The sequence below is a fragment of the Triticum aestivum genome, chromosome 6B (assembly GCF_018294505.1).
Source record: "Triticum aestivum cultivar Chinese Spring chromosome 6B, IWGSC CS RefSeq v2.1, whole genome shotgun sequence".
NCBI lineage: Eukaryota > Viridiplantae > Streptophyta > Magnoliopsida > Poales > Poaceae > Triticum > Triticum aestivum.
Window position 1 is genome coordinate 729,867,357 of NC_057810.1, and position 26,512 is coordinate 729,893,868.

At 42.5% G+C, this 26,512-nt stretch overlaps 1 protein-coding gene and 2 pseudogenes across 2 annotated transcripts; all 3 read right to left on the bottom strand.

Moving 5' to 3' along the window:
* Positions 1-625: 625 nt before the first annotated feature.
* Positions 626-6,088, bottom strand: LOC123140141 (disease resistance protein Pik-2-like; annotated as a pseudogene).
* A 1,732-nt stretch (positions 6,089-7,820) lies between these two features.
* LOC123140142 (callose synthase 3) lies at positions 7,821-12,269 on the bottom strand. 2 transcript variants are annotated; one of them, XM_044559879.1, is made up of 12 exons: positions 11,613-12,269; positions 11,061-11,161; positions 10,669-10,772; positions 10,484-10,580; positions 10,288-10,374; positions 10,078-10,194; positions 9,826-9,918; positions 9,636-9,727; positions 9,435-9,561; positions 8,429-8,566; positions 8,273-8,352; positions 7,821-8,199 (listed from the first exon to the last, which is right to left on the bottom strand). In XM_044559879.1, the coding sequence occupies exons 1-12, from the start codon at positions 11,758-11,760 to the stop codon at positions 7,986-7,988; spliced, it is 1,398 nt and encodes a 465-aa protein (XP_044415814.1). In that variant the 5' UTR covers positions 11,761-12,269; the 3' UTR covers positions 7,821-7,985. The 2 variants fall into 2 exon arrangements, 1 of the variants encoding a protein (XP_044415814.1); XR_006469814.1 differs by having other exon boundaries at positions 8,185-8,199; positions 9,530-9,561.
* Positions 12,270-13,981: 1,712 nt separating this feature from the next.
* LOC123139831 (uncharacterized) lies at positions 13,982-26,506 on the bottom strand (annotated as a pseudogene).
* Between the last annotated feature and the right edge of the window lie 6 nt (positions 26,507-26,512).

Sequence of the window (26,512 nt, forward strand, 5' to 3'; positions counted from 1 at the left end):
CAGAAATTCCAGCTTTACGCAATGGTGTATTTGCTTACTCTCCAGATTCCCGCTTGTGATGATGTCGTTGATGGAGCCTTACCGCAGTGTCCTTGGCCCTCATTTCAGGAATTTTGAGATGAGGACAAGAGTAGAGTTGCTTCTTAGACAGAACAAGCTGACAAAGGATGATTGCAAGGATGTACTTCAGGCCCTTTTTCAAGTGTTGGATTGTCGTGTCTTTAATTCCAAGGTAATGAACACATTGTTGTGAATTCATGTCAGTTTAATTCATCATCCTGTCTGCTGCATGTTCGTTCTGGAAGCGGTGAAAAACCCATTTCCGCATCCAAAACCTGAGGGCGATCGAGTGCGACATGAGCGTGAATGGGAAGAATTTGTCTCAACACGTGGTTGCCTTTGTCCAAAGAATTCAGACAAATCAGCATGCATAGATGATGCCTTGTTGGTTGTTATCAGGTTGAGCCGTTGTTGTTTTTGCTGATGCTGCTCGAAAGATCGACATCGTACGTGTCATGTGACACATACATTCAGAAGAAAAGTAGTAGAGTACATGTTTCACAAATGTTACATGTAAAAACAATGTACTCGATGTATATCTAAATACACACTGCAAACAAGAGAATAAGAAGGATGCATGTATTAGTAAGTATTACCCTATACCCATGACAATATACAGGTACGCATGCATATTGTATCGACCAAATTAAGATACAGAAAAAATAATAATACAAATACGTTTACAACAGATGCCTGCCCTGCCATGAAGAGAGAGAGCTTATAATTTATTCAGGATTGGCTTGTTTCTATTCAAAGCGACCTGGGACTGTATTCAGGATGGGCTTGTTTCTATTCAAAGCGACCTGGGCTCGCAACTCCTCGGTGATATGCTCGGTGATCCCTACTTCCTTGATGCTTCCGAGAGAGTCCACTCCAAGAAACCTAGTTTCTTTATTCCACCAATGCTTGAGGAGAAGCTGCTGGAGTTTGGGCATTGCTCCCTGCTCAAACTCAACCAACCTCATGTTCCCTCCGACTGAAAGCTCCAGCACGACGAGGCTCCGGAATGCCTCCGCCACGAAATGTACTTCTTCACCATGGAAACTAACCACATTGAGACGCAAGACGGCTAGGTTCGGCAGATTCCCCAGGGCTCCTATAGCAGCATCCTGCTCCTCTTGGCCAGATGTTGCGAATTCGATTCTCAACTTTACAAGGTTCTCAAGCTTCTTGACCCATTCCGGCAATTTGGCCATGCTTTGAATGGGGAAAGTTGCCATGTTCAGCTTGAGGTTCCGAAGGTTACTTGGAGGCGAGGAAATGTCGTCCAGACGCAAATAGCGTCCACCCTCTGGAGTCACTGACAATGACTCTAGGAGGTTGAGACTGGAAACGACAGCACAAAACTCTGAAGCATTCCTCGCTTGTAGGCGGACCACTCCTAGCTTACGCAGCCCCATGAGTCCTCCTTTGATGTTCCGCAGAAAAGCAATGCCTCCGGACGCGACCAGGTCCACACCCTGTAATGTATGCAGGGCCTTCATTCTCCCGATCCCTCTTGGCACCCTCACACCAACACCATTGTCATGCCCTCCTCTCATCAGAAAAGGGATAGACGCACAGCATGTGAAGGTGCATACATCACGCCTCTTGCAGCCATCAGTTTGTATTACTTCCCGAGGTATGCAACATCCAATACAAAAAACCCTGCATGTCTTCAAATAAGGATGTGAATCATAGTAGTCTATCGGTCCAACACGCCATTTAAGCTTGTTATTATTACTGCAACGAAGATATTGCAGCTTCCGAAGCTTGACGATGCTTCTCGTCAGTATCAGTATGGAGGTACCTCTGATATCAAGTGTTTGCAGTTGCATTGGGTTACCAATTGAATCTGGCAGGTGATAAATATCTTCACTCCTCTCAGAGATAAGTATATTAGGTGAAGAAGCTTCCCAATATGCTTCAAATGATGATCGACAAGACCTGTCGTGTCTTCCAAGTCCAGAACTCGTAGCATCCTCATCTTCACCGACATGAAGAATGGCCTCCACTTCCCAAAAACAGTTACTGACCGTACACGGGGCATGTCCACCATCATCTCAAAATCACTCTGCTCTCCTTCCCAATTGCCGTTTATAGCAAGATGGCGTGCATTACCCTGCTGCCTATTCAGCTTACAACCTTTCTCTAGTCTCAAAACAAGGTTTTCTTCCATAGACTTTGAGATGCTGATCTCACGAATGAGATCATGGACTTGGCAGGAATCTATTCCTTTTATACTATGGAATGATTTTTGAGATGGCAGTATCATGCTCCTGCTTATAAGTTCCACGAAGTAGCTATCTGATATTTCCTCCGCCGACTTATCACGCACCTCCCTTGAGTACCCCTCTGCAGTCCACCGAAGCACCAAGCGTCTCCGCTCAAGCTTACGGTCTTCAGAAAATATGGATGTGTACAAGAAACATGACTTGAGGTGGAAGGGTAGACCATCATAGCTTTTCATAAGAACACTTCTTATGGTTGTAAGCTCAGGATTCATCTCCATCTCGGCACTGATATGATCATAAAATTTCCTCCATTCCAGAGAAGTCTTTGATTGGTTTGCTAAAAAGCCACCTACGGTGACTATTGCAAGGGGTAGTCGGCCACACTTCCTCAGGATCAATTCGGCTGGTTTGACTAGCTCTGGATAATGCTTATCCAAATCTATTGTCTTCCTAAATACCTGAAAATTTGTACAATGCGTATATTAGTACTCTAACAACTAAATAACATACAAGTGGAACAAGAAAAGCTTGTCAAAAATACTTGAAAACTACTATCTTAACACTAATAAAACTAGAATGATTATCTACTCTCTCCGTCTCATAATATAAGAGCGTTTTTGACACTACACTAGTGTAAAAAACGCTCTTATATTATGGGACGGAGGGAGTAGTTTGCAAGAATTCCACCTATAGTTCCCAAAACATACTTTATGTCAATTAAATATAATAAACCTTCCGACATTCATCTTTAACGTTCCTCCATATTAGAAACACGGCCGTGCAACTCAAGATATTGTTCAGATGGTTCACAGAAACATTCTGTCATTATATGTTCGAAATACATTTTCTAGATATGTGCCACTATATATATATGAAGAATTCATGTATTTTAAATGAAGTTCTACTTGCTGTAGAAAAACATCATGTATTCCTTTTGCATTGAAATAGTAAAATTGTATTTAAATAATTCATGTCTGTTGGACAGACTGAAACCGATTGGCAGAAAATTTGAGAAAAAAGATAATACTAAAATATGCCTAGATGAATTATTTTCGTAATCCCTACGTCACCTCAACAGCTCGATGAAACACAACATAAAAGAACAATGTATTTATTTTTGCGGGGAAATATGGACCATGGTTGGAAAATAGGAAATCTTCCCCACAAATGGAAATAAGACATATTGAATCAAACAATTGAACATGAAAATACTTAGCAACTACCTTTTTAGTGAAGAGTTCACGCGCATACTCGTACGCTAGATCTTCAAGCTTGTATATATTTTCTTGTTTCTTCTCTGAACAATGTAGAGCAATACTCTTCTACCTTGTAGTGACTATGATTCGGCTTGTATTTCCCATCTCCTGGAAAATTACTGGTTGTATTAGCTGATCCCATTCTGCAGTAGATGATACATCATCAAGAACAATAAGGCATCTTTTTTTGTCTACCAATATTGCCAACTCATTGATCAAGTCATCAACTGTCATTGATAGTAATCTCTCTTTCACTGATGGTAATCTCTCCTTTTTTCTTGCAGGGGCGAGAGCCTGTTTCGAGGATGGTAATCTCTCCGTTTTGCTTGCAGGCAAACCCACATCAGCCTTCTTTTCAGAAGTTTCCGTGTCAAGTTGCATAAATAAGCTCCTGAGAAGCTCTAAAAGACTGAAAGGACGCAAAATTGTGGCACAAGCACGCTTCTCAAATGTGCCAATGAGTTCTTGGCTTTGATAGATGTCTTTCACTATAGTGGTTTTCCCAAGACCACCCATTCCCCAAATGGATATCACCTCAAACCTTTCTCTAGTTGGATGAGATATTAGTTCAATAATATCTTTTTTTTCTTGAGCTCGTCCAACAATATGAGATTCCATCTTCCTGTTCCATGTGAGGCTCTTTCCATCAGCAGCTTCTGTAGATGTATCCTCAATTATCTCAGAATTTGGCACTGTTGAGTTGTCAGTATTATTCATAATGTCTAATGTTTCATGCTCAGAGCGCTGTGCACAAGCAAACACATGTATTAGCTTGTAAAATAGTAATTAACTTGCAAAACAGGGGTTTATGTATGACATGCACATCACATTCCAAAAACCACTAGTATTATTGTTTTTTTCCTGGTTATTGATAAAAGGAGTATAAAGATGAATTACTACTTTTATAGGACATATTTTTCATAAATCCATTAAGTTTCCTGTTAATTACTTGATAATTAATACGACTACTATTAATACTAAGAAGTACTCCCTCCATTCTCAAATATTTGTCTTTCTAGAGATTTCAACAAGTGACTACATACGGAGCAAAATGAGTGAATCTACAGTCTAAAATATGTCTACATACATCCGTATGTTGTGTCCATTTGAAATGCCTAGAAAGACAAATATGTGGGAACGGAGGGAGTATATTTTATCTGGCTGATGAACTAGCTAGCTATAGGCATAACATATTGATTCAGCAATGATGGATGTACATATATAGGAGGAGAGGTTTAGTTGAATAATATTACCATGTTGTGGAAAGCATAGATATACTGATGAGCTGACAATTGCTTGAGCTTTGATACATTGTATTCTTGCCCTGCACATAAGGTCGCAACTTCAGCTTGCGGTGTGGACACTATGATTCTACACCCCATGTTGTTGTTTGGGAAGCACATTTTGACCCGATCCAACTCCTCGATGGTGGATAGGTCATTGATCACAATCAGATACCTCTTCTTGTTCACATACCCATCAAACTCCCGAGCCAGCTGCTGCGGCGTCTTCTGGTCCATTTCCAACATAACAGCAGCTGTTGTAGTATGATGAAACTGCTCCACTAAGCTCTGGATGAAGTCCTTTGGATTAAAAGGATGTGTCAGCCTGACCCAAGCTCGACATGTGAATTTTGTTGTGACATCTGGATCCTCATAGACCGCCCTGATGATGGACGTCTGCCCGAGATCAGCACTTGTTCCCCACACGGCGATCACCCCAAGCCCAAGATCATCATTATTGCAGCTGACCATGAGCAACTGGGTAAGATCCACGTTTGATTGGTTGTGCTGCTTGGAGGCGCCATGGATGCTAACCATTGACGCTGCTGCAGATCTGTCAGCTGCTGGCTGCTTGGAGGAGGAAGAAGAAGCAGCATCTGAGGAGCCCTTGATGAGCTGGTAGCGTATGTTCCTCTGGCTGACATCGTCCACTTTGGCCCTGAGCTCTTTCATCTGATTTGCCACCTCGTGCCGGTGGATCAGCGTGCGCCACCATGGTTGCCTGTTGACACGGACGGCGAAATCCTGGAGGCAGTCCTCGACGATGTAGGCCACGTCGCGGACCTGCTTCACCCAGGTCTTCACCACCATGTTGTCGCCGTCTCCCTCGTCGTGCGCCGACATGAGAAAAGACTGCATCATCTCCAGCTCCCCCGTGATGAAGGCCTGATCGCGCCCAACGCCCAGCTGCAGAGCCAACTCCTCCGCCACCGCCGATTTGGCGTAGCTAAGCGCCCCATTTAGCACCGACTTGCCGACGCTCAGCGCCGTCGCCTCCATGATTAATTGGTGAGTTGTGGATTGGTTGTGGGCTGTGGGGGATAATAGCGAAAGAGAGTAACCTACGAGGTGCGGTGCGTGCAGAGGAGATGTTGATCTTGATATGTATGCTAGGCTTTTGCTATTGGCTTGGGCATCATATGTATGTTGCTTTATTCCTCATGTTGCCTAAAGTAAGAAAGCAGCCTGGATTCCTAATGAATGAATGAATCAGATGCTTTGCTTGCATGCGTGGTTAACGCCTTTACCTCTTGTCGAGGCAAACATCAATTGATTCCTAATATAAACAAGTTGGGAGCTAAAGCTAGCCTACGTATAGTAGTAGCAAAAATAAATATATCAGCAGCGTACGTACGTATGTATGCTTTACCTGTTGTTGCTTTATATATCTGCTGCCTTTGCACATGGCAAAAATAAATAAAGCTTATCAGCAGCGTACGAACTGGAGTAAACATTTGCAGACTAGAAGGAAAATCTGTCTGTCTCCGGTTCAGCAGCGCGCGGCGTTGCCTTTGTTTTGAACTATTGATTGATAGATTGTGGCAGATCCTGGAGTACACCGATCGAGGTTATCGGGCACACCTTTTTCTTCAAGCCCGACCAAAAAAATATTCCCTCGGTCCGAAAAAGCTTGAAGCTTGTCCCTCAGTGCTAGATACATCCATTTGAGAGAGAAGCTTGGGACAAGTTTTTTCGGATGGAGGGAGTAAGAGCTTATTATTTACCGATCGGGGGTCGGTGCAATCCGGCTTGGGAGGAGGTGGTGCGAGTCAGTCGTGGCCGCCGTTGCCGCTTGCCGGTGGCAGACTCCGGCCGGTCATTTTTTCTCGAGGCGGCGTACAGCGGTGGCCTTGTCGCTCAAGTGTGGGTTGCCATATTATTACCAGCGGAAATGTTTGTGTGTTGCATACAATCTAGTCCATATTACAGAGAGAGTAATATTAGAACATGCAATATCTGGTTTTATCCTCAATAAAAGAAATACACATTGGATGTGAAAATATCATGAGAAAATTACTTAAAGTAGTACTCCCTCCGTCACGAGCAGCTCACTGTCCCCAGGCACAACCATCAGTTGATGGAAAAGGCATTGACACTGCTGCATGGTCTCGGCAACCGGCAATTCAACCCGACACTTGAAATCCCAGACCTCGGCTTGGTAGTCCTGCATAACCCAGATATCAAAGGCTGTCTCTTCACCACTAAGAGACAAGATAGCAAGCATGTCACCCATCTCAAACAGTCGAGCGTAGCCATAAGAAAACGGGATGTGGATCTTCCCGAACGACTCATCGGTGGTGTCGAATACCAATATCCCATTGCCTATGTACCAGTATATGCTACCTTGGAGTAGCAGTTGGAGGCAATCTCGAAGAGCGGTAGGATCAGGGCAACATATTTTCCTCGGCGGTTGGCTGGAGCCTATTGTGAAAACGAAGATGGTACGCCGATCTTCTCCCCATTCACGGTACAACAGCAGTCGGTACTCACCACCAGTAGTGGGGTGAGGGTACATCTGCACGGGCCTGAAGCCACAAAGCTACTTGAGAGGAGCATACTCTCGAGTTGCCGGGTTGCAGATGCAGATGATGCACAAGAAATATTGGCATTTTTTCCCTTTGTGCCAGCGAGCTATCATTCGAGCTTTTTTAAGGGATAGTGATGACTCTAGCTGCTACAGAATGTCGGAGAGCACGCAGAGGGTGAGAGGAGTCTTAACCACGACCTCAACAACTTCGAGATGGTGTACCCCACTAGGCAGATATATGTGTAAAACCTGAGACGATTTTCTTGAATCTTGATGGAGCAGGAGGTGGGTGACATGAGGCGCCATCTAGAGGTCATCGATGTGCATTTTGCATTGACCGATATATAATGCTTTTCATGAGTTGTTGAAGGATCGAAAATGTCGATTAGAGGATGTGGTGGACAGGCTAACACATTCTCTTGTGGGGGAAACTTGACCAACCTTAAACACGTTGTACTCCGTCGCTGGTATTTTTCTACAATTTTCACACAAAGGGTATTCATTAAAAGGTTAAGCATCCAGTAAGTACAACATGGGCATGGACTATACAAGCTCTATTTTACACACAACAATAATTAATAGGCGATGGTCATTTATTGCCAAGCAAGCAAATACTGCAATTCACTCACTAGTCCGTCACTAACTATCAATGACCCGTGAGCTCTGGCAAGCCTACTCCACTACAACACCACCGCCGCCGCGACCGTTGGACCCAAGACCTAACCGTGGCCAAGATGAAGCACACACGGACACACACTTGTGGTGTGGAAGAAGAGCACAACTCACACAGGTTGCTCCTCTTCTTGAAAAAATCAGCATCGGCTCTCATTGGCCATCCTAATTGGAAACAGTCTCTTGACCTGATAAGCAATGTAAAATTAATTGCATGGGCAACAAAATTGTAACGAATATAACGAATTATGTTGTATTTACCAAAAGAACACATTGAGATCATCATAATTTCTCTGATGTGAGTGTTTTGATTTTATTGTCCCGCTCCTTTCAGTTTTGTCCTATGTAAAAAATCAAAAGGATATAAGTTGATTGTTCTTGAAATTAAAAAATCATCATGGAAATACAGAAATGTACCGTTTCTACGATTCTGGAAATTGGGGTCACGACTTTCTTCAAGAAGGCTTCCTCTTCGCCACCATAGTATGGCCTAACATTTTCACCAGTTACTGGGCTCACGTTTGCAGCCAACACACTGTATAATTCAAAAGCCATCTGCAACGGAATAAAAAAAAGCACGACCGTCACTTACCAATAATCATCTCATCACAAGAGCTATGGCAGTCAATCAACCAACAAAAACAGCCTTGATAATCAAGCATTTATTAACTAGCATGTCCATGAACACAAACTATACAATTGCTAAATGGAAACAAGTATGAAATGGCAATAAAAACATAAATGGCATGTAAAACTTTCCGGCACGGAAATATAATGTACTACGAACCTCAATCTTTTGCCGATTTACAATTAATGGTCTAAACTACTATGTGAGCATCAATGGAAGAAAAAGGATCAAGCAAAGATAGGGACCGCGTTAGAACTTTTTGTTTTGTTAGTGTTTACGGGATCTCCTCGGGCAGAACTTATACCTAGAGTTAAGTTGGCATGACAAACAATTGGCGGCCATCCAAACAAAGACCATTTTTTTTATGATGGCCAGAAAAATAGTTAGGATACATTTTGTCAACTCTCCAGACATACCCAAATACTAGCATAGTAGCCTTTGCATCATTTTCATCGTAATCAGGAAACATAATTAGGACCTTGAACCCCTTTAATTAAGGGTTTAAAACCCAGTTCTCCAGTTTAGTAAATAGATCGTGTGATTAATTTGACAAAGAAATGAATTGACCATACATGATTATAGAGGTAGCAAAGACACTCTGGCATAAACCGCAAGTTAGCCGCCTCGCCCATTTAAAATGGTAGACGTAGCAAATAATCTGAAATATAGTGTACTATCCTCAAGCTTTCGCCCATTAAAAATGGTCTAAAATACTAAGGTAGCATCACTGGAAGAAAAGTGAGCACACAAATTAGATCGTATCTCTCCTGATCAGCGTTTAGGAATTGACCATACATGATGAAAGAGGTAGCAAAGACACTCTGGCATAAACCGCAAGTTAGCCGCCTCGCCCCATATGAGAAGATAAAGGCCCATATAGAGAAGCTTACGCTGTTGTACTTCTTGTGGAATTGTCGGCAGCCTAGAAACATAATGATCAACTAATTAGTTGAGCAAGGGATCAATCGTTGGACCACTGAAGGTTAATCATCATACCATAAGCTGGTTTTGCGGCCAAGGTACTTGCACCATCTCTTGTAGTTCTTGAATAGCTTCTTCATTGTTGTATCCAACACATGGTCATCTAACTGAAAATAAATTCAGAAAGGGAACGGGTAAATTGATATCATTACATAAGGGTCGGGTCAATGTGCCTTATGTGTCAGTATGTTGGAAAAGGCGGTACCTCTGGTTGTTGTTCAGGTTTGGAAATCTGCCTTATATGCATGTTGGCAAGCAATAGTATGAGATGTTCTCTCTGATTGGACACATTATCTTTCTGCAGAGTGATAGTTGAAGTTAGAGAGCATTAATGTATCAGCATTCACAACCAAATTGTGGGCATGAGATATGAATGCAAATGGTAAAGAGTCGCCATGTTTTTTTTTCCGAATCTTTTAATTTTTTTTTGAGAATCGAGTCGCCATGTTGTGATAACCTGAAACCCAAACATGGCCTGAAGCCATTCAAGAAGATCTGCATCAGCCTTCTTTTCATGGTCCTTGGGCCATGGCAGACCCCTAGTGTCACTAAGGGCATGCAAAGCTGCTTGGATCTACATGTAATAATGAAAAGCGGCGTAAGCCATACTGTAATCATCTCAACAACTTGCCAAAGTACTCGGAAGGAAATCAGGATGGATGGGAACCTTGGGATATCTCATAATAGTCTGATTAGCACTGTCAGGAAGATACACCTTTTTCTTTTCCTCGACTTGGTTGCTTGTTTCCAGAATCTGCAACATCAATCAATAACAGTGTTTTTGTTTGTGAGGAAACATATAAAGCAGGAGCTAGCAGTGTGACAAAAGAAACAAAGGAGCTAGCAGTGTGAGAGCAGCTTACCGCGTGATCAACTTGGATCTTCTGTGAAACATTATCGGCGTCCTTTAGGACCCCAAACAACACAGCTGAAGTCTGATACGCCTTTGTGAGCTGAGCACTGAGCAAATGGAAAAAAGACATAAATGAGTCAGCATAGCACTCAGTAAATAGCATTAGAAAGAGAAGAAGATGGGTTGCTCTCTCACCGGTCACCTGTATCGCCGGCGTTTACTAGTGCCATGATGTACGTCTTGTAGTAGTGCTGGTAGAAACTCCACATTTCGCGTGTATCACTCTGCTTCAAGGTCTCCTGAGGAAGGAAGCGCGTGCATCGCAATGAAAGCAAAGCAATTAGTTTCACTGCTGGATTAGAAACATACCGTTGCCACCCGCAAAAAAGAAAGAAAGAAACATACTACTGTATTGCATACACCTATGATTTTGGAGCTATAATAAGTTCTCCCCCCTAAGAAATATAAGATCGTTTAGATCACTAATTGCTTCTCTTACGGAGGGAGTAGAACGCAGCACCGCAAGATATGCTGCATGCCCTTGAGGTCGTGTTGGGCTGGAAAATCATGCTTATATACACACGTACCATTTCAAGCTTCTGCAGGAGCGCGGTCTTGAACTCATGGACATCACGGCCGCTGGCGGTGGGGTCGAGGTTGTTGGCCATCCTGAAGGCGAAGAATCGACCTAGCACCCAAGAGACATATTAAATTGTGTGGGTGAGAAAACAAAACAAGCACTACTCTACTCTCAAGCGCAGCTAGGGAATTACTACCGGTTGTTTCGAATTACTCCCTCTGTAAAGAAATATAAGAGCGTTTAAATCACTAAAACGCTCTTATATTTAGATCACTACTTTAGTGATCTAAACGCTCTTATATTTCTTTGTAGAGGGAGTAAGAATTAAGACAGGCCATGGAGTGTCACTGGCAGTAAGATGGCACTAGTTGTACTTGAGGAAGAATATATAATACAGGTGTGAGCAATAGAAAGAATGTACATGCTCACTAGTGAGTGGCCGGTAATAGAGTGCAGAACGAATCTGCTATACATATTACTGCATCGGTAACTGTAATTAACAAGCAGCGAATTAATGAATTGACGTGCCAAGGAAGAGAAATGCGTAGAGGTGACATACATAGGTAGGCGACGCGTGGGTTGCTTGCCTCGACCTCGTTGGCGACGCGGAGGTAGGGTGCGATCTCGACGATTGAGGAGGGGACGACCTCACTATCGAAGACTGACTCACTGGTGATCTCGACGGTGGAGGCTGAGGAGGGCGCCATGCATCCCGCTGGGAAGGAGCGATATGATCGAGCCGCAGGAGGCCAGAAGTAATAGAAAGAAAATAAATATGGTAGATCGATCGGCCGTGAGTGGGGAATGGGAGTTAGTATATATAGTAATCAGAGAGCTAGCAGTGGAGTGGCGCAGTAGTAGTGTGTGAAGGAAATGCAGCATATCAGATCAAAGCCGCTTTCACAAAGGAATAAAGACGTATGTTGCTGCCTTTTCCATTGCTGAATCGTTCCTTGATGGCTAATCGTCACATCTGTGGAGGAGTGATTCATAAAGCACATGATATGCATGGGATGGGAGCTGGCAAAAAAGATCAATTTGTTGTTTCTTTCTTTGTTTGGGTGCTCATCCTTGCTTAGCACATTGCTTGCTTGTTAAGTTAAACAATTCAAACACACATTTTCAGGTTTTTTAGGGAACAACATTTTTAGTTAGTTCATAAATAAGCAAGCTGCATGCAGTCAGTCAAAATGATCAATCACAACTACTAGTAGACATTCCGAGAAGACAACTGTTATCTCGTCAATTTCCAGTAATGAAAGCGCCAACATACTACAATGTTCAACATTACGGAGAAGAGAATTGTTACTCTAGATGAAGCAAGCGCGAGGGCAGAAGATAACTCTACATGTTCGGACTTGCTGGTTCTCTTCTGATTATAACCATGTCGCATTAACATCGCTGGTCGTGCCTGAATTGCCGTTAGTTGGCAACAAACCAAAACATTCATGTATATGCAGCTGAAAGTGCAGGTCATTTTAAGGTTCAGAGCAGCACACACTTGTGCCTCTTACCAGTCAGTCGCTAAAGAAACCTTAGCAGACAACATTATATTGGTCCGATTACGAGTAACTTAATTTGCCTTTAATATCTGTCAGTGTGTGCCTTGCTAGCTCTTGTACAAATATTCTCCAAAAGGCATGCTCTTGTCCCGGTCTCTGGTTACCCTATTATATCTGACATAAAGGACAGAGTAAAGAAAGAACTTTATCTCCTAGCATGCCATTAGAGCATCTACTACAACCGGACCTCTCAAACCCGTCTCAAACGCTCGGGCAGGCCGCCCGGTTGCTGTCCGGTCACGATTTTTTGACCTAGACGGGCCCCACAAACAGCCCTCAAACGCCCGGACTGACCGGCACCCCCCATATCCAGCCCATATATAGGGCGGATATGGGGGCGTCCGGGCACACCTGCCATGTCGGACTGACAAAGGGTTCTCAGCCGGAAACACCCTCAAATCCGGTGGTCCGAAGCTCGTCTCCTTCGTCGGACCGGTGGCGCCGCGTGGCGCAGCTCCGGCGGGCCGCATAGTGCATTGCCTGGCTATTTAAGTCGACCGGCGGCACCGAAACCTTATCATCTAGCCACATTTTCCTCCTCCTGTCCGTCACTGCCACCACTTTCCACTCCACCCGTCCGCCTAGTAGCCATGCCCCCACGCTGCCGGGTGAGGAGCAAGCCCTTTCTAACGCCGGAGCGCCGACTCGAGCTCCTTGAGCAGATCCGGGCTAGGCGCGAAGCCCGGATCACCATGGGGCTACCTCCGGATGCAGTGGATCCGAAGGAGGAGTTGGATGACGAGGAGGAGGAGGATGAGCCGGAGAAGGAGGATGTGGGGGATGCTGGCGACGGGGATTTGCAAGCAGAGCAGCAGCTATCCTCAATTCCCTCCGGTCGGAGTCGGCTGTGGAGACAAGAAACCGTGGAGGAGGCGGAGATGTTCGCCTACATGGATGAGGTTGAGCAGGAGGAGGATGAGCCGGAGACCTCCTACACGCCCGTCCAGCAGGCACCTGACACCGTCGTCGTGGACATCTCCGACGACAAAGAGTAGCTAGGGTAGTACGTATGATTACTTTTGCATGCTTCGTATGGATTTAGGGGATGAAATATGAGAGAGAGGAGGATGCAAAGTGGCTAATTTGAGGACCGTCCGTGGGCGTTTAAGAGGCCGGATTTGCAAGGTCCGGTTGTAGATGCTCTTACTATTAGTAGGGACTATAACAGGCTCGTTCATGGCTTGCAACACATGGCACGGATCAGATCAGGTTGGGGGACGTGCCTCGCCAACTGCAGGATATTGTAATGGGTGCTTTACCCCTAAAAAAGATGATCGGATGACAGTTTCTTATGTATACCACATTAGTTGGAAATGCACCATTCATTCACTAATGATCAAATAAGCAAGAAAGCTTAATTATGTTTCCCAAATCCGTAAAAAAATGTTCCCTACTACATGGCTCCAATTCCTATCTGAAAATGTGTTTGTTATTGCAAATGCCTTATTTGCAGCTGAGGGAAAACAACTGGAATGTTAATGGTTACATTGGAAGTCTGTAACAATCATTCATTGGAACTGCAACAATCATTCATTGAAATTTCCTCCTCCTTCGCAAGAGTAAACAGTGAAGGTGGCCTTGGGCGCCATTCGAACTGCAACAATCATTCATTGAGTCAACAAATAAAGCGCGATGGCACAACAACAAGAACCAAGGATTGATGGAGGCTCTTCTACCTACCTGGGAAAATTGTTTCTTTGTCACCTTGTAAATCTGCTTGCCAGTGAAAGACCATATTCGATTGATTTCCCTCCCATGGACAGCCGATGCAGTTGCCACATATCTGAACAAAATAGCTCGGTCCAAAGTCATTTCTGGATAGTTCCACTAAATTATTATAGATGGGAACCAATCTAAGCCTACTTATATATAACCAACTGTTTAGATTGGATCCAATAAGCATTGAGTGTAAGAATTCCATCATACAGTTTGAGAACGCAAGTGTCTAGAGTTTCACCTAATGAATATATATTTCAACACTTCAGGTTTAAATAATAACCCATATAGCTAAGCTATTATGTAATACATGGCTAACAGCTGATGATTTTCTAGAACTTTCCAAAATAGAGAGGGCACAAAAAGTTATTGGTTATTAGCTCACTCACCTTCCAGTGGGATCCCTCATGACATCAGTCACCATATAATGCTCTTCTGTGGCCATGTTCTCAAGATCATCGAATTTGTAGAACTCCAACTGCTCTTCTATGGCCATGGTCTCAAGATCATCAACATTGTAGAACTCCAACTAGCCATTGGTACCCTTGAGCCCAACAAGAACAATGAAGTTTTTCGCAGGAGACTAGAACACTGCACTTGCATGTCTGTTCCTGAGTGCTGTGAGCCTCGACGCATGGCTAACATTGTGGGCTGTGCACAACAAATAGATGCTTATATCGTGATTAGGCCCGTCACCATGAATAACAGCAAACCGGTGGCCTCTGCGCTCCCACACAAAGCTGATTATATTGTCATTCTTGGTGTCCAATTCAAAGATTGGGATGGCCCTCTCCTTGATCATGAACAACTCAAAACTAGTCCAAGTTCTGTTCTCTAATTCTGCATACCGATCTACCTGGATGGCAAAGGTACTCTCCATTGTTTTGCCAGTACATTTTGCAACTGCTATCGATGAAAAGGTATTTCCGCCACAACTTGACTTTCTGAAGTTTGCACCAGACTCAGCTTTCAACAGATAGCACATATTTAGCTTAGTCCATCTACCAAATGAAAATCTTAAATAGTGTGAACCATAGAGATTTCTACTTACACTAGCAAGCTGGATTCTATTACCCGAATCCTGAACAAAAAGGCATAAGATGGAATCAATCGGCGACAAACTGAATTCTCCAAAATAATGATCATCTCCTCCACCGATCCACCTTCAAACACATAAAACTATATACATTAAGCATCTTACAATATATGATAGCTTAATGAGAAGGTGGATGCTCGTTAAAAAGCGGATTGTCGGTGTGTGTTTCACCTGAAGATTGGCCACGAAAGATCAGTTCTTCCACTGGTGATGAACTCGTTGAAACATCTTCCGTTGAATTTCCACATCACTTTACCAGTCCTCACATCAAAGACATTTAGGACAACCCACCTCTACACATATGAGAATGAATGATGGTCAAATAGGAAAACTTACGAACACCAGGAATAATACATCCAAGACGGCCTTACATGTGCTATTTGAAGTAAAAAAAATACAAATCATGCACATGTTTTGATTTTTATTAATGAACCCAACTTGGAGGACACATTTGGCATACCATACAATTTATATGAACTTGCCTAATAATACACTAGAGAACACTATTAATATTTTTGTTAATTATATGCTTTACAAATCTGCATCATGATATTTAAGGATATTTTTGCACGGTTGATATTTAATGACATTAATATATATGAAAACACGCACATACATGCAAGTACATATTACACTATATAGTTAATAAAACATTTAAAATTAATGTGAAGAGAAATTTTGTTATATCGTATAGTTAAATGTAGGAGAAGCAAAATTTAAGTGATACACATTAAAACTGCTTGATAAACAAAGAAAGTTATATGCGATATTTAGCAACATTGTTAATTTATAACTATGCTAGGTAAGTAATAGAATTTTCTGTCAATTAAAACTATACTATTATACAACTATTTAAATAAGTACACAAGTTTAATATAAATGAGGTGTATTTCTACGTCTTGAGCCTCGGCCCTAATCAAATTATGTGGTCTTCCTGATAGCTGTCGGCATGGTGTTCTTCTGGGTAGTTGACCCTCAGGTCCATCAATACTTCCACTCTCGCCCTCACATCATTGAAAAGATTAATTACCACGAAGAATCACCCTATGTTATTGCATGTTTCATAGATCCCTGTTGAAGTATTTAAGAATATTAAGTTATGCACAAATACAAAAGAGAGATACACATCATATTTTTGTATAATGTTTGAAGCACGTCGAAAATTATTATACTATTTTTGAACAATGGATATTTCAACAGTATATAAGAGAACAATGCAACACAATTTTCTTTAATTACATATACTAATTAAACTAACCAGTATACAAAATAATGTTTTATATTACATTTTAATAAACTAAATCAAGGTGTAAAAGTTTGGTATAATTTTTTAATGAGCACAGACTCAGTAGAACTTCATCATAAAGTATAGTAGTGGTACGAGTACACAAACTAAAAAGACAGTACATGATTAGCAACAGAACATAAGTAGGGCAGAAGAGACATTCAGCCAACCCCGTAGCCCATCTGACTTGAAATTCAGCCACCGCTGGTTCATCAAACATGTTAGTTTTCTTGGTTTCTTAAAACCACTCATGTTTTGAGTAGAAATTATTCCATTCCTCTTTGATTTTTTGGTTTGCCATGCATTCATCATTTCCTCCTCAACCATCGCAGCATCCCGCCAACTAGTTTAAAGTTATGGGGTTTCGTTCCTAGGTTTATTGGTGGTTTTTCCACCCAAGGAATAATGGCATACTTTGTGCTAGCGAGCTGGCATTTTGATCTTCTATTTACTGGGCGACAATGACTCTAGTTGCGGCAGTGACGTCGAAGAGCATGTGGAGATCTAGAGGCGCCTCAACCACAAACACAACCGCTTCAAGATGGTGTAACCCACTAGGCAGCTATATGTGAAACTTTCTTTGAAGGAGAGTCTCTTCTTGAGTCTTCATAGAGCAGGAGGTGGGCGACATGAGGCTCCATCTAGCGGCCATCAATGTGCATTTCCCCCCTAACTGATTGTGCTTTTTAGTGATTTGTTGAAGGATCGAGAATGTGGATTAGAGAATGAGGAGGACAAACTAACGAATTATAATATTCTCGCAACTTGACCAATATTTCTTTCAAGGGGAAACTTGACTGACCTAAAATGCTACTCCCTCTGATCCAAAATAAGTGCCGCTATTTTGAACTAAGGTTAGTTCAACCTTAGTTCAAAACTATGACACTTATTATGGATCGCAGGGAGTGGTATGCTGCTATTTTGAACTAAGGTTAGTCCAACCTTAGTTCACAAAATGCATTCATTAAAAAGTTAAACATCCAATAAGTGTGCTGCAGACGTGGACTATATAAGCTCTATTACACAAATGATGATTAATACGTGTTGCCAATCAAGCACTATCGTAGTTGACTCACTGATCCATCACTAAATGTCGACAACCACAAAAACTCCGGCGAGCCTCCTCCACTCCACCACCACCGTCTCCGCGATCGTTGGGCCCAAGACCTGACCGTGGCCAAGATGAAGCACACACGCACACACACTTGTGGTGTGGAAGAAGAGCACAACTCACACATATTGCTCCTCTTCTTGAAAAAATCAGCATCAACTCTCATTGGCCATCCTAATCGAAAACAACCTCTTGACCTGATAGCAATGTAAAATTAATTGTATGGGCACAAATTTGCAAGTAACAAATTACTATGTAGTATTTACCAAAAGTACGCATTGAGATCATCATAGTTTCTCCTACGCATGTGTTTTGATTTTGTTTCCCCATTCCTTTCAGCTTCATCCTACATAAAAAATAGAGGATATAAGTTGAATGTTCTTAAAATTAAAATATGGGCATTGAAATAATGAAATGTACCATCTGTACGATTTTGGAAATTGGAGTCACAACTTTCTTCAGGAAGGCTTCTTCTTCGCCACCATAGGAGGGTCTAACATTTTCACCAGTTGATGGGCTCACATTTCCAGCCAACACACCGTACAATTCAAAAGCCATCTGGAACGGATTAAAAAAACACGATCATCACCTGCCAATAATCATCTCGTCACAAAAGATATGGCAGACTGGCAGTTAATCAGGCAACAAAAACCCTTAACAACCAAGCATTTAAAAACTAGCATGTCCATGAACACAACTACACATTTGCTAAAGGGGAACACGTATGAAAGGGCAATAAAACATAAATCATATGTAAACTCTGCGGGCACAGAAATGTAATGTAATAACCTCAACCTTTCAGCCCATTTAGAGTGGTCTAAAATGCTAAGTGAGCATCAATAGAAGAAAAGGGATCAGGCAAAGATAGGGATCCTGTTAGAACTTTTTTTATCTCGCAAATTGCAGCTAAATTATTGAAAACTTCCTTCTTTTTTTTACCAAATTATCAAATAGGTTCACCTCAGCAGTATTGCTATTGCAAGAACCAGTGCGAGTCATGCACTTATAGAAGCCACTCTTTACCTAATGTCATACTCATGTACTTTGTAGGTAAGCTACAGATTGATTCGTGAGAAACTGCTGTTTTAATAGACAATTTTGCTTGCCCATGAGTTGACTAATGTTGGCAAGAAAAGTGAACTAGAGTGTGCAAAAGGTTATTGGCATGCCAAACAATTCGCGGTCTTCCAAACAAAGTCCATATTTTTGTCATGACAACAAAAAATGGTAGGGTACGTACATTTTGGCAACTATCTAGACTTACCAACTATGGCAGTCAACCAACCAACAGAAACAGCCTTGACAATCAAGCATTTATTAACTAGCATGTCCACGATTGCAAAATGGGAAAAAGTATGAAAGGGCAATAAAAAATGGTACGTAAAAAAATTCGGCACATAATATATTCTACTAATAACCTCAACCTTCCGCTCATTTACAATGGACTAAACTACTATGTGAGCATCACTAGAAGAAAATGAATCAAAGCAATGATAGGGACCGCGATAGAACTTTTTTTATTAGTGTTTACAGGATCTCCTTGGGAAGAACTTATATCTGTAGTTAGATTGGCATGACAAACAATTGACAGCTATCCAAACAAAGACCAATTTTTTTGGTGATGATCAAAAAAATAGTTAGGGTACATTTTGTCAACTATCCAGACATACCCAAATAGCATAGTAGCCTTTGCATCATTTTCATTATAATCAGGAAATAAAATAGGACATTGAAGTCCTTTACGAGTTTAAAACCTAGTTCGCCATTTTAGTAAATAGATCATGTGTTAATTTTACAAAGAAAGGAATTGGCCATACATGATGATAGAGGTAGCAAAGACACTCCGGCATAAACCACAAGTTAGCCGCCTCGCCCCATATGAGCAGATAAAGGCCCATATAGAGAAGCTTCCGCTGTTGTACTTCTTGTTGAATTGCCGGCAACCTAGAAACATAATGATCAACTAATTAGTGGAGCAAGGGATTAATTAGTGGACCACTCGAGGTTGAACATGATACCATAAGCTAGTTTTGCGGCCAAGGTGCTTGCACCATCTCTTGTAGTTCTTGAATAGCTTGTTCATTGTTGTATCCAACACATGGTCATCTAACTGAAAATATTGCCAAAAAGGAAATGAGTAAATGATATCATTACACAAGGGTCCATGTGCACACACATGACACATGTGTATCTTAGAAAAGGTGGTATACTACCTTTGGGTGTTGTTCATGTTTGGAGATCTGCCTTATATGTATGCTGCCAATCAAGAGTATGAGATGTTCTCTTTGATTGGACACATTATTTTTCTGTAGAGTTATTGTTGAAGTAAGAGAGCATGTATCAGAGCTCACAAAAAAATGTTAGACATGAATATGATTGATATGAAAGAAAAGGGTAAAGAATCGCCGTGTTGTGAATTGTGATAACCTGAAACCCAAACATTGCATGAGGCCAATCAAGAAGATCTGCATCTTCTTTCTTTCCATGGTCCTTAGGCCATGGTAGACCCCTGGTGTCACGAAGGGTGTGATAAGTGGCATGGATCTGCATGTAACAATGAAAAAGCAATATAAGCCATACTTTAATCATCATCTTGCCAAAGCATGTATGATAAGCTCATGGTGAACTCGGGATGGATGTGAACCTTGGGACATCTCATGATAGAACTATCAGGATCGACGTGGTTGTGTGTTTTGAAAATGTGCAACAGTCGCCAGCAGGGAGGTGAAACCAACACTTCTTTAGATAACATCAGATCAGTAATAGCAGTGGTTTATTTTTTGAGGAAACATGCAGGAGTAGTGTGAGAAAAGAAACAAAAGGCAGCTTACCGTCTGATCAACTGCCTTGAGGACCTCAAACAACACAGCTGTAGTCTAGTAAGCCTTTGTGAGCTGATCACTGAGCAAATGGAAAAGCCATATACAAATGAGTCAGCACAGCACTCACAAGCTAGCACTAGAAAAGAGAGATGGGTCACTTTCTCTCACCGTTCAGCTTTATCTGCAGCATTCTGGAGCGCCTGGATGTACATCTTGTAGTATTGCTGGTAGAAATTCTTTATTTCGACAGCATCGCTCTGCTCAACCCTCCCCTTCAAGGTGGTATCGTTTTCCCGAGGAAGGAAACACATGCATTGCAAGGAAAGTGAAGCTCTTAATACGGTTTATATATGTTGGATGTCGTGCAACTAGTTTCACTGCTGCATTAGAAACATACTATTGCATACGCCTATGATTTTGAAGCTATAATAAGTAGTAGATCGCAGCGCGGAAAGGAGCGGGAATGGAATATAATCAATTATGCTGCATGTACCCTTTCGAGCCTCTGCAGGAGCGCGATCTTGAACTGCCGGACACCACGGCCGTTGGAGAGCGGGTCGAGGCGATGCGCCTTCTCGAATCCGCCATGGAATCGACCTAGCATGCACGCAAGCAGCATACTCAGTAAATTGTGTTGGTGAGACGACAAAACAGGTATTGTAGCACTCTGTAGTGCGGCTAGAGAGGGGATTATGGCCACTCGGAATTAATTAACAGTAATCCATGGACAGTGACACTACTACTCCTGCTGCTGCTACTGCTGCTATTATCGCCACCACCACCACACCACCACTACTACTTTTCGTACTTGAGGAAGAATATAAAACAGTAGACATGTACTCCCTCTGTAAACTAATATAAGAGCATTTAGATCACTAATAGTGATCTAAACTAACAAGCAATGGTGGGAGACTGGGTAATAGAATACCAAGTAATACAATAGACCCAAGAAAGTAGAGTAGTGGTGGGAGACTGGGTAATAGAATACATACACAGGTGAATGGAGTAGCAATGGATTAGAGTTGTGAGAAGGAATCTGTAACTAACAAGCAGTGGATGAATGTGTGGGGAGAAGAAGATGAAGCACACTACTTACATAGGTATGCGACGCGTGGGTTGATCGCCTCAACCTCGTTGGCGACACGGAGGAAGGGCGCAATCTCGATGAGCGAGGAGGGGATGACGTCGCTGTCCAAGATGGACTCACTGACGACCTGGATGATTGAGGAGGAGGATGCCATCCCGCCGGGAAGGAGCTAGCTCCTGCTGTTCCTCACGCCCTAGGAGGAAGTACCAAGGAAATAAGTATGATCGAGTGGTTGTGAGTGGGGAATGTGAGTTAGTATATATAGTAATCAGAGAGTTAGCAGTGGAGTGGCGCAGTAGTAGTGTGTGAAGGAAATGCAGCATATCAGATCAAAGCCGCTTTCACAAAGGAATAAAGACGTATGTTGCTGCCTTTTCTATTGCTGAATCGTTCCTTGGTGGCTACGTAAGAGTAGTGGAGGGATGGATAAAGCATATGCATGGGATGGGAGCTGGAAAAAAGATGGGAGAAAAAATGAGTCGTTTGTAGGGTGGAGCATGCATCACTACTGGAAAAACTGTTTACGCAAGTTCTTTCGGCGTAGCCAAAGCGCAGGGTCTTGGCAAAGACGGTCTAAGCCGAGACCCGTTCTAGGCAAAGAGTAGGATGCCGCAAAGACATGTCGTCGCATTAGTTATATACGGTCGATCGATCGGCCGTGAGTGGGGAATGGGAGTTAGTACATTTAGTAGTGGGAAGGAAGGAAGGAAGGGAAGCAGATTAAAGCCGCCTGCTCGCCGTACATAGCTGCCTTTTCTATTACTGAATCCTTTCCTTGGTGGCTACGTAAGAGTAGTGGAGGAGTGATGGATAAAGCATTTGTGTATAAAGATATTTGCTTGCTTGCTTGTTAAGCAAAACAATTCAAGCACAACAATCATTTTTTGTTAGTTCATAAACAATCTGCACTCAGTCAGAATGACCGATGAAAATTACTAGTAGACATTTGCCCACCTATTTTCATTTCCTTTTTCTTTTCTTCTGTGTGATTTTTAGGGGGGAAACAAAAAATTATTAATATGTATGTAAACCGTCATTGATAAAAATGATACCAGGGGTGTTAAGTAGCAAAACATGGATAATGTGTTTTATCTTTTATGGAGAAAGTCGTATGTGGAAGTAGAAGCTCTCATGATGGATTTCCTTTTGAATCGAACTCATGACGGAATTGATTAGTCTGGAAATTCAGGATTCAGTTGTCAACTGCGGTGTCTTTATGGGGCACTGGTGAGATCATTGGTTGGATTATCTGTCTATGAATGCGAATAAGAAGAATGTACAAGATGAAGACATGTAATAAAATACAAATTATAAACTAGAGGGTTTTGCTCCTGATCCAGTTCATGTTCAAGGCAAATAGTTTCCCCATTGACCTCCATTCCAGCTCAACATATTTGGATTCATCATGCATAGACTAGCTTGTTCCCCCTCTCGGCACCGCACATCCTGTATGGTCCTGAATCAGTTGCTTCCACTTACCAGCAACTCATCCTTCCCTGTAGGTTGAGTTGGAGATTTCCTTCTTCGCAGGAGTAAGAAATGAAGGTGGCCTTGGGCGCCATTGGAACTGCAACAGTCATTATTCATTCACTCAACAAATAAAAGGGTGGAGCATTGCAATGACAGAGCAACATGAACCAAGCATCGATGGAGGCTCTTCCACCTACCTGGGAAAACTGTTTCTTTGACAGCTTGTAAATCTGCTTGCCAGTGAAAGACCAAATTCGAATATCGCTTTCCATCTCATGGCCGACCGATACAGTTGCAACGAATCTGAAGAAAAAATAAAAATCAGTTGTGTATTGTTCGACACTAAATTATATTACATGTTTAACCAGCCTAAACATACTTACGTAAAGCCATCAGTTTACTTGCATCTATTAATTAAGCACCGAATGTAAGATTTCCATTCGTACAATTTGAGAGAGTGTGTGCTTAGGCTTCCACTTCAGGATGAATATTTCAACTGTTTAGGTTTTAGTAATTCATACACTTGAGCTATTCCATATACAACGAGTTTCAAGAAACGTTTTTTTCTTTCAAAAAGATGTTAACAGGAAACTCTTGATTATGTGATTAGCTCACTCACCTTCCAATGGGATCCCACATGACATCAGTCGCCATAGGATGCTCTGTTGTGGCCATGGTCTCAAGATCATCCACATTGTAGAACTCCAACTGGCCATTGAAACCCTTCAGCCCAGCAAGAACGATAAACTTCCCTGCAGGAGACCAGAACAGTGCATCAGCTTGCCTGCCCTTGATTGTTGTGAGCTTCGACACACGGTTAACATCGTCGGCTGAGTGCATCGAGTAGAAGCTTATGTCATGCTTAAACCCATCGCAGTGGATAATAGCAAACCGGCTGCCTCTTGGCTCCCACGCAAAGACGACTATGTTGTCATTCTTGTTGTCCAATTCAAAGACCTCGCTCAGGATGCCCCTCTCCTTCATCCTGAACAGCTCGAAACTAGTGCAACAAGTTGTCCTCTCCGCTTCTGCGTGCCGATCTACCTGGATGGCAAGATACTCTCCATTGTTTTGCCAATACATTTTGCAACCACTAACGCTCGAAAGGTACTTGCGCCGCAACTCCTCTTTGCTGGTAATTTGCACCAGACTCACCTTTCAACAGATAGCACATATATATTTAGCTTACACTTGACCATCTATCTACCTTATGAAAATCTTAAATAATGTGAACCGCAGAGATTTCTTTCTACTTACCCTTGCAAGCTGATTTCTATTACCCGGATCTTGAACAAAAATGCATAAGATGGAATCAGTCGGCGACCAACTGAAGTCTACCACATTTTCTAGCTCCAAGGACGTGTTGCCAACAAGGGAGAACGTTTCGGTTTCATAAAGAGATATGGTACCCTTTCCAAGCATGGCAAAGTATCGATCATCTCCTCCACCACTCCACCTTCATGCACATAAGACAATATACATTAAGCATCTGACTATATGTGACAAGATAATGAAAAGTTGTGTGCTCGTTAAAAAGTGTGTTATCGGTGTGTGTTTCACCTCAAGATTGGCCATGAAAGACCAGTCCTTCCATCGGTGGTGAACTCGATGAAACATTTATGAGAACATCTTTCATTGAAGTTCCGCATCACTTTCCCAGTCCTCACATCAAAGAAATTTAGGACAACCCACCTCTACACATATGAGAATGAATGCTGGTCAGATGGGAAAACTTATGAACAGTGGGAATAATACACCTAAGACAGCCTTAATTGTTTACATGTGCGTCTCTAAGGTTGCTGAGCTCATGGTTGCTGTATGTGACCAAATATCTCTCACCTGGGGAGAAATCGATTAGTTGAACCTGTAGAAATTAAGCCACTGTCAGCTGGAACACAACACTGAATTTTTGCATAGAACAATTACAGTAGTGTGGCACAACTTAGTTAACCAGTACCTGTGGATGAGGAAAGCGCATTAGGCGTTTGAACTCGCCATCGCCGCCCCACACCTGTGCACCTTGCCTATGCACCGTCGCCAAGTATATACCAAGAGGAGACCACTGAACAAAACTATCGGTCCCGCGCTGGCAAGCAAAATAATGGGCAAGGTAAATATGTGCATGATACTATTTCTACTTATGGAAGTGTGGCATGCCACGGGCTTAACTTTTTATCAATCGAACTGTATGAAAAAATGCAAGAAGTCCGAAAAGAAAACCAAGCACCTGCTTTTGGTAGGCAAGTTCAGGCACAACATCGTTCCAGTACACCTCAGTAGACGTACCGGCACGGATGACAAACTGGTCTCTTGCCTTCTCATCCATTAGCCACATTTGCAAATTAGGCTGCAATACATTAAACTCATTGTTGAGACATTACTTAGCCGGCAAGGCATCAGAAATATATCTGATCTGGCTATGTCAAAAAAATGTTACCCCAGGTGTGTATGGCTTAATTTCAGGAGGCGTCCATTCCTCAGGGACTTCCATGTACTTGTCGAAGTCGTCAAACATATTTACTTGAAATCTGTGGGACCTGTCCAAAGCGTACAGGTTGTTTTTTCGCCTCGCAAGCTCGGCTTCCTGGTACATCAAACATTCTCTTTCAGTTGTCCAACAAGTGTATGGCTAATTCCTTAGTACTCAAAGCAATGGAATTCTAAACTAAAATCATAGTAAACGTTGGGTGAATATATAGAACATGCAAGCATCATTAATAGCTTCCACAGGAAAGATGAATGAGGAACTAAAATACCCACATGAGGAGTAGCGAACTCCATGAAGCAGTAGCCGTAGGTGGTGTAGAGTATAGGAATCCAGATACCACCTTCCTTGATGACACCAATTTGGCTATAGATTGCGCGCATGACACTCTTCAGCCTCTCGAATTTCTCCACGGGGACAATTGCAGATTGTCGACGATGATCACGTTCGCGAAACCCGTCTCGAGCTCTGGAGGAAGACCAACCTCACTCTCAAGTAGCAGTACCTCGTCATCATCATCGTCGCTGCACATATTATATGTAGTCCACCAGTAGTCACATATATAGAGAGTTAGCAAAATCCAAAGCTATATATGGGGTAAATTGCTTGCATGTACCTACTTGGGCAAGATATAGAAGGGGGCCGTGGGTTGGATGATGCATGCATATGGGTCGATCAGGAAGGAAAGAATTTGCTATACCTGCAGGGGAAGTCGCCGGCGCCGGCGGGGAGAGTGATGGAGTCGAGGTCGACGGCGGTGAGGTCGACCCCGAGCTCCCGCGCCCGCGCTTCTAGCTGCGGCCTCATTACTGTGGCCATGGATCG